Source organism: Tupaia chinensis, unplaced genomic scaffold (genome assembly GCF_000334495.1).
Source record: "Tupaia chinensis unplaced genomic scaffold, TupChi_1.0 Scaffold149131_1, whole genome shotgun sequence".
NCBI classification, from domain to species: domain Eukaryota; kingdom Metazoa; phylum Chordata; class Mammalia; order Scandentia; family Tupaiidae; genus Tupaia; species Tupaia belangeri.
Window position 1 is genome coordinate 207,399 of NW_006208977.1, and position 8,895 is coordinate 216,293.

Consider the following 8,895-nt stretch of genomic DNA (forward strand, 5'->3'; position numbering starts at 1 on the left):
AAGAATTTAAAAATTTTTTTAATAATTATTTTATTTAACTTTATTTATTTTAATTTGACCAGAGAGGGGCAGACTGAGAGAGAGGAAAAGTGAGAAAGCAAGCTGTCAGGTGTGGGACTTGAACCGTGGTTGGACATGTGGGAGTCCAGCACCCTTAAGCACCACACCAGCTGCTGGTCCCAAAAGAACATTCTTTCTTTTTTTTAGAACGTGTGGACTCACTGGACAGAGAAAGAGACAGAGACGAGGGAGATGGCCATGCCACAATCACTTCTCCTCCTGAGATCCTGGGCACATGTGCTCATATGCCACCAGGTCTGGGACTTGAACTGTGGCTGGCCATGTGGGAGTCCAGTGATGAAATCAATACACTATCTGCTGGCCCCCGAAAGAATTTTCAAGATAGATGACTTAGGAGCAATTGGTTCACAATATATGTTAGTTGATTTCTTTGGTGTGTCAGGGATACAAAGAAGAAAAATATAGAACGAAGGGGTGGGCAGGTGGCATGGTGTTTAGGGGACTGGACTCCTACATGGCTGACAGCAGTTCGAGTTCCAGACCTGGCAGTTTGCTTTCTCACTTTCCCTTTCTCTATCTGGTCAAGTTAAAAATAAATCAATAAAATTAAATAAGTAATTCCTTTGATAAAAAAAAGAGAATAATTGCATGAAGAAGTGTTGAAAAATTAAAAAACCCAGGGTATTGAAACTACAAATTAAATTAAAGATCAACCAGTCTGATCCCTTAATTTTATAGATAAGGAAAGCAAAATCCGGAGAGTCTGAGAGACTTGGCTAAGGTCACCCAGCTAGTGAGTTAAAAACCACATTCCTAGAGCCAGCAGGTAGTGTAGTGGTTATAGCACTGGACTCTAAATGGTTGACTGCAGTTTGAGTCCTGGACCTTGGGCCTTGAAAATCACACTGGGTGCGTGTGCATGCATGCCCAAAATCCCAGGAGGAGAATGGAGGAGAAAGGATTACAGTGTGGCCATCCTCGCTGGGAGGGATGATTTCTCACTGTCTCTCTCCTCTCCAGCAAGCACATGCATCCTATGATAATAACTTTAAAAAAAAAAAAAATGAAAGCCAGTCCCCCATCCTGAGCATCTCCCGCTGTGCAGTGTTTTATCCTTGGGGAGGCCTGACTGGGACACAGACATTGGGAGCTTTATGGTTCTTCATCAAAACCTTCATCACACACTATGCAAATTGACTCTCTATATTGGAGTTTGTATAAATCCAATGATAAGTTGTGGTAACTTTCACTTTGTCCAGGGAAGATTCTCTCTTAAAAAATTAAATTGCGCCAGTCCACGGCCTGGTGGTTAAGGTGGCTGGATCCCATATGGTTGACGGCATGGTTGGAGTCCTGGACTTGACAGCTTGAGAAACACACTGGCCAAGTGTGTGTGTACGCATGCCCAAAACTCTGACAGGAGGAAGAAATGAGGACAGGATTGTGGTGTGACCATGCCCCATGGAGGGGGTGCTGTCTCAGTTTTTCTCTCTTTCTCTGTCTCTGTCTCTCTGTCTCTCTCTGGCGAGTGTATGGTCTCTCTGGCAATTTTTTCTTTTTAAAGTTAAACTTTATGGGCTGATTTAGTAGCATAGTGGTTAAGGGAGTCATATCCCACATAGCTGACCATGCAATCCAAATCCTGGACCCAGAGGCCTGCAAAACATAGCAGGTTGGGGCTGGCAGGTGGCGTGGTGGTTAAGGACGCTGGACTCCCACATAGTCAAACACAGTTCAAGTCCTGGACTTGGCAGCTTCCTTTCTTACTTTCTCTCTGTCTCTCTCTCTGGTCAACTTGAAAAATAATGATAATAATTAAATAAATAATTCTTTTTAAAAAAAAGAGCTATAAAATTGGGGGGAGGAGAGGAAAAAACATACCAGTCATGTGTGTGTACCCAAAATCCCAACAGGATGGAGAAATGGAGAAAGGATTGTGGTATAACCAAGCCCCTTTGGGGGATGCTTTTCCTATCTCTTTCTCTCTCTCTCTCTCTAGCAGTTGGAAAAACAGTGAAATTTCATGATTTCCCTCAAGGGCAGTTATTCATATAATTGAAGAAAATATAGCAGGAGATTCAGGAAAGCAGTCAGTTCCTCTTATGGCTTCTGCCCACAGTGCTCTGACTCTCTGTACATAGAGTGCTGATAAATTTTGCACTGTAGGTGGGCTGGCACATTCTAAAGGGGGGAGGGGTTGAGATTTTTGCATAGAAACTCAGAGGTCTCAAATAGAAAGAGATAAAACTGCCCTGATCTGTTTTGTGTATGTTTAAAAGAAGCAAGGGAAAATAAAAGTTTCCCTCCACCTCATTTTTCTCCATGCACTGGCTTAAAAAGTAACTTTGTCCTGGTCTTTTGTTCTTCAGGGCTGGATCAAGACTCCACAGATGTGTTTTTTTCCCCAGAGAAACATCACGACCCCAAGTTGGAGACTTCGCACGTCTATTGGGCAGCCAGAACCCAGCAACCATCCTTCCCTTTGTCCAAATCCTCAGTACATGACAATTTGCTTGAAAGTACACATGGAAAAGTATCTAATACTGGTAAGTCAGTTTTTAGCAAGAAAGTCAGTGCAAATGAGGACGAGACTGGGAAGCCTCATGGAGATAGAGGGGTTGGTAGGATAATAGCATCTGGAGCTGGAAAGTTCTAGAAACAAACATTCTTTCAGCAGCTCCGATGTGTTGGGCTCATTTAATCCTTAAAGCTGGTAAGGGGAGAAGCAAGGACTAAATTGGTCAGCAGCCCAGCCATGGTGGCACAGGCGGTAGATGTGAAGGTAGAACCACGTGGGAATCCCTGGGTTCAGATCCCAGGTTGACCTGAACACACTGGGTGCCGTTGATCCTGGCTGACTGGAAGGCTGGGAGCCAGGGTTGGGGGAGGAATATCACAGAGTAGAGGGACCCTGTCAAGGGTACCTCTCTCATGAAAGAAACACAGGGCCAGGCCTATTGAACAAGTAAGCGAGAGGCAGAGCAACCTGAATCCCATATGGCCAACTAGGTTTTGAGTCCCACCATCCACTGCTTGAAAACATGTCTGGTATATGCTTGCATGCTTAGGTTCCTCATGGGGTGGAGAATTAGAGGAAAAAGGATAGCAGTGTGACTACACTCCATTGGGGGCATGCTGTCTGTTTCGCTCTCTGTCTCATGCATGCACATGGCATTATACAAACAAACAAACAAACTTAAATGTGAATGTTCAGTATGAGGACCAGCAGGTGACATGGTGGTTAAGGCGCTGGACATTCCCACATGGCCGACCACGGTTCGAGTCCTGGACCTGGTGGCTTGTTTTCTCATTTTCTTTCTCTCTTTCTATGTCTATCTTTGGTCAAATTAAAATAAGTGAATGAATAAATAAAATGAAATAAATAATTCTTTAAAAAAATGTTCAGTATGATTCCAAAGCCTATGTTTTTATCTTTCCACCATGTTGCCTCCAAAAGTTACCTAAAAATAGAAATTAGAAAGAAAACTGCAAGTTTCCTTGAGGTCTCCCTCCACCCCCCGGCTACAAGCTGTCTCCTACTCCCAAGCTCTGGCATGACGGGCACCTCTAGAACTCAGCCCTTCATGGCTGCTTCGGCAGTATTGGATTCAGTCTTGAGGAGGAAATGAAAGCTGTAGGGAATTTGGTTTCTGTTCTCAAAGCCCCCACTTTTTTTTTTTCTCATTTAAATCTTCATGTATAATAAGTTGGTTTTTAGAGTAAGAAATGTACATGAAATAACCATAGGAAATACAAAGCTTGGATTCTAGAATTCTTTTTATATAAAAATTTTCAAATTTCCAAAGTACATAGAGCACGATAATAACCACTCATACAGCTATCACCCAACTTCAATAATCATCAACATTTTACCAATCTTATTTTGGTCATCTTTCTCTTTTTAAATTGTTTAAAATTGCTTTCCAGTTGGGGTATTTTCAAAGAAATTCCCAATTCCCAACACAATGCCAGACCTTGATATAATAAACTTCTTTTTATTTTTTAAATTATTTTTCAAAAGAATTATTTTATTTAACTATTTATTTATTTATTTAAATTTGACCAGAGAGGGACAGTGTGCGTGTGTGTGTGTGTGTGTGTGTGTGTGAGAGAGAGAGAGAGAGAGAGAGAGAGCCTTAACCACCATGCCACCTGCTGGCCCCAGACATTAGTCATTATTAAGAGAGTCGCCATTTGTGATTCCTAGAGCCAGTTGTCACCTAACCAATAAGAGGCATTAATAATTAGTACTCTTCTTTTTATTTTTTTAAATAATTATTTTATCTAACTTTATTTATTTTTAAAATTTGACCAGAGAGGGACAGAGAGAGAGAGAGAGAGGGAGAAAGTGAGAAAGCAAAAGCAAGCCCCCAGGTCCAGGACTCAAACCATGGTCAGCCATGACCCCCATAAACTTTTTTTTATTTTATAAAGAATTATTTTATTTAGCTCTATTTATTTATTTATTTTTAAATTTGACCAGAAAGGGACAGAGAGAGAAAGAGAGAGAGAGAGAGAGAGAGAGAGAAAGTGAGAAGGCAAAAGCAAGCCACCAGGTCCGGGACTCGAATCTCTGTCGGCCATGTGGGAGTCCAGTGCCTTTAACCTCCACACCACATGCTGGCCCCAATATGATAAACTTCTGATGAGAAGGCTGAAAAGCCTGAGGGTTTGTCAAAAAGTGATGGGAAAATGAGTATTATGAAAAAAACTGAGCATGCATTTAAACTTTTTTGCACCCATATAAACTTTTGTTTTAATTTTATTCTGTCAACTTTTTAAAGTTTCCTTATATGTTTGAGGTCAAGAGGTTCTGTTTTTCAGGTGGCAGAAGAGATGTGCTAAATCCACCAGCGCAAGGGTACACTTTGATAAGCTTTATTTCCATGGGGGGAGCTTTGGGTGAGGAATTGTTCTTGGCCTAGAGGTACCACAGGCCACTCAACCATGTACCTTTCTCTGGCTTCACTCTAGAGGGACAATGGAGGAGTTCGCTTCAGTGTATTTCAGAGATGAACAGGCTGTTTTCCAGCAAAGTGAACAGATTCAAGCCTGGACACGATCCCTGCAATCTGTTGGCTGACCTGGATGAAGTCAGAGACCTGTCTTCTGGGTTCAGCAAGTACCGGGACTTTATCCGTTACCTGCCCATCCACCTCTCCAAGTACATTCTAAGTATGCTGGGGTCTTTAGGGGATTGCTCAGAGACCTCCCAACTCGGCCCATTTCTGGGGTTTCTGGGCCCATCTCTTTTGTTTCTTTTCCCAGGATTGCTGGATAAAAACACCCTGAATAAGTGTGCATCTGTGAGCCAGCACTGGGCGGCCCTGGCTCACCAGGTCAAGATGGACTTGTCGATGAATAGTTTCATTCAGAATCAGGTTTCCCTGCTGCAGGTACTTCCTGTCTGGGGAGGGAATGTCGGGAGACCAGCCTTGTTCTCCTATTGAGGCCATTTGTGCTCTGTTTGCTGCATCTTAGGTTTCAGTGTCCACTTCCTCTTGGTGTGAATTTGCTGTTGATCACCACTGACTTCTCCATTGTCAGCATACCTAAGCAGGAACAGAGAGGCAAAGCCTTTCCAAAACCTTACAGAGCAACCAATTCCTCCACCTGCCCCACCAACTGCCCCTCATTCCATACCCTGTAAAGAGTTATATTGCAGCTTACATAGTAAGAAAGCCTTGAGATGTTTCTGGATCAGCCTAGTATGATGCACAGACACTTACAAGGCCAGGAAATGTATTTTTAAGCTACAATATAATTTCCCCCTTGATAGTATTATGTCCAGAATTTGAACTTCCTGATTTCTCACCTGAAGTCTAACCTTAAACCATAGACTCTGGATAGCTTGGATTTTTAGCCTAACAGAGATAGAGGACAGAGGATGAGAAGAAGCAGGCATGACGAAGCAGGCCAGAGTCTGCAAGCTGCTGCCCATCTCTTGCTGGTTTCCCTCTAGCCATTCATTATCCTCTTTGGTTCAATCTTCACTCACAGTTGGCATAACTGGTTGGGGCTTGGCCTTCCTTCTTGACTCATTTTTTTTTTTTGGAGAGATTTTCACTGTAGGGCGCGTGCGCTCGCCAGACAGACAGAGACATAGAGACAGAAAGTGAGAAATCACCCCCCAGGGGGGATGGTCACGCCACAATCCCTTCTCCTCCATTCTCCTCTCGGGATCTTGGGCATGCACGCACACGCGCCCGGCGTGAGTTTTAAGCCACCGGGTCTGGGACACGAACCGCGGTCGACTACGTGGGAGTCCAGTGACATAGCCATTACGCTAACTGCTGGTTCCCCAGGGCTTACTCATTTTTCAGTTTTGTCAAGAGTTAGTTTTTTCCTTCCTCCTAGAGAGTAGGAACCAAGAGTAACCATTTTTTTTTATTCCCCCCATCCAGGGGTCCTACACAAGGGGGATAGATCCCAGTTATGCCAACAGACTCTCTGTCCCAGTTCCTAAGATGGTAGATGATGGGAAACGCATACGCGTGAAAAGTCAGAAGTGGAAACTGAGAACGAAGGTGAGTTCCAGTGGCATCTGGGCCATGTAGCTGTAGTGTCATGCTCTTGTTGGCCATTGAGGGCTGAAGTCCAGACTCAACCCTGGAGTCAGGACATTGGATGATGGGAGGCAACATTCCCTAAGAAGGACCAGAGTTCTTCTGTGTGCCATTGACTTGCAAGTCACTCCCACTTCTTAACCCTTGGTTTTGCCCTCTGTTGAATGAGTGGAGTGAGTTAGTTGTTCTCTCAGGGTACTTCCCTGCTTCAAATCCCTCAACTATGTTCTGTGTTCATGGCAACAAGTCACATAGTAGAGAATTCAGAGGCTGTGAGCAACTTCAGCCCACAGTTGAGAATCTTCTCGACCTTCTCAGCCCATGTATCTTGAGGTTACCAGTCTGCTGCTCAAGAATAAGATGACATAAGGAGAGGACCGAGGCTGATCCAGAATGAATGAATTCAGCTTCTTTATCTCTCACTTCCAGATTAATTCTGGTTCTAGGATAGGAGAGTTAACTCTTCTAATGAAAAAGAGTAAATTGAAAGCATTTTGAACTCTGTTCTCTGTCTCCCTGGGCCTGGTAGTTATTCCTAAAACCATTAGATTCCTACCCGCTCTTTCTGCTCAAGGTCCTTCTATTTTGAAGGTTACTCAATTAGTCTTAAAAGGATAGTTAATGAGATATGGTCTGACTGTAGCTTCCCACAAGGAAGCTGTATGGTATAAATTAGAATTTAGAAATAAAGGTGTCCAGAGATACTATCTAGTTCATATATCTATAGACACCAGATAGGTCCTATAGGTGTGGGCCGTAAAGGATGGTGGCAACTGGAAGGCTCATGTCCCCTCTGAAGGGGCCAGTTGCTACTCAGCTCCAGCTAATAATTGACATGGGGGACTATGACCCTGACTTGCCAGGTCATGCAAGTCACCTTCTAGAGAGGATAGAAATCTGAATTATCATGTAAAATCTTTTCTTTAATGCTGGCAACCCTTAAGAGCATTTTAAAAAACTATATGGGCCAAAGATAACACATTTGAGGATATAATTTGATCTACAATTTTTTTTATCTCTGAGTTGGTCCATTGCTCATTTTATAGATAAAGAAACTTGAGCTCACTGGCTTCTTCATTGGAGCTGAGAACTAGTGCTTTCAGGGAATAAGAGAAATGAAGATTTTCTGCTGAGAATTCATTCTCCAGACCCCATCCAAATACTACTAGGGTCAACATATTCCTCAATTCCCACTGAATCTGATGTACAAAGGGAGAAAAATAGAATGGAAAAGAGATTGCAGATCATCTCCTTCTGCACACCTTTGAATGCTCAGATTGAGTTTCCAGAAATAAATAAGAAATGTATAATCCATCAGATGACTAGAAATCACTGCAGAGGCAAAAGAAATATGAAAAATCAAGAAAATACCCCTCCCCCAAGGGAAAAAAAATAAGTCCTCTTCATCTACTGACAATACAATAGAACTCGTAGAAATGTCTGATAAAGAATTTAGAATATTGGGAACCAGCAGTTAGCGTAATGGCTGTGTCACTAGACTCCCACCTAGTCGACCGCGGTTCGTGTCCCGGACCCGGTGGCTTAAAACTCACGCCGGGTGCGTGTGCGTGCGTGCACAGGATCCCGAGAGGAGAATGGAGGAGAAGGGATTGCAGCGTGACTATCCCCCCTGGGGGGTGATTTCTTGCTTTCTGTTTCTATGTCTCTCTCTCTCTCTCTGTCTGGCGAGCGCACACGCCCTATAGCAAAAACCTCTCCAAAAAAAAAAAAAAAAGAATTTAGAATATTATGGAACCAGAAGGTGACGTGGTGGTTAAGGCCCTGGACACTCCCACATGGCCAACCGAAGTTCAAGTACTGGATCTAGTGGCTTGCTTTCTCACTTTTCTTTCCATTCACTCTCTCTGTGTCTCTCTCTCTCTGGTCAAATTTAAATACATAAATGAGTAAATAAATTAAATAAATAATCTTTTATAAAAAAGAATTTAGAATATTCATAGTGATAAAGCTAACAGAGATGCAAGAGAAGAGAGGCAATGAACTCTAGAAGAAGCAGGAGAAAAGAAAGAGATGACAAGTTCCTAGATGTGGGGAAGTTCTTGCATAATTTGAAAGAGAAAACGCACACCAAAAAAAGAATCAAATGGAGCTGTTAGAGATGAAGGCAATAATACAGAAAGTCAAAACCTTCCTTGAAAATGTTAAGAAGCAGACTAGATCATACAGAAAATTGAGTATCAGATGTAGAAGGCAGAATTGCTGGACTAGAAAAATGCACCATGAAGCCTGAGGAAATTGCCCTCCCCCAAATGAGAATACTATACGGGAAATACTAGATACCATTAAA

General features: G+C 42.8%; 1 protein-coding gene across 1 annotated transcript in view; it reads left to right on the plus strand.

Moving 5' to 3' along the window:
* Positions 1 to 8,895, plus strand: part of FBXW10B (F-box and WD repeat domain containing 10B) — a 57,649-nt gene that overhangs the window by 6,104 nt on the left and 42,650 nt on the right. Inside the window, exons 2-5 of the mRNA XM_006170889.3 lie at positions 2,391 to 2,567; positions 4,996 to 5,196; positions 5,290 to 5,417; positions 6,426 to 6,548. Of these exons, the coding sequence (XP_006170951.1) occupies positions 2,391 to 2,567; positions 4,996 to 5,196; positions 5,290 to 5,417; positions 6,426 to 6,548 (629 nt within the window). The remainder of the gene's footprint in view (positions 1 to 2,390; positions 2,568 to 4,995; positions 5,197 to 5,289; positions 5,418 to 6,425; positions 6,549 to 8,895) is intronic.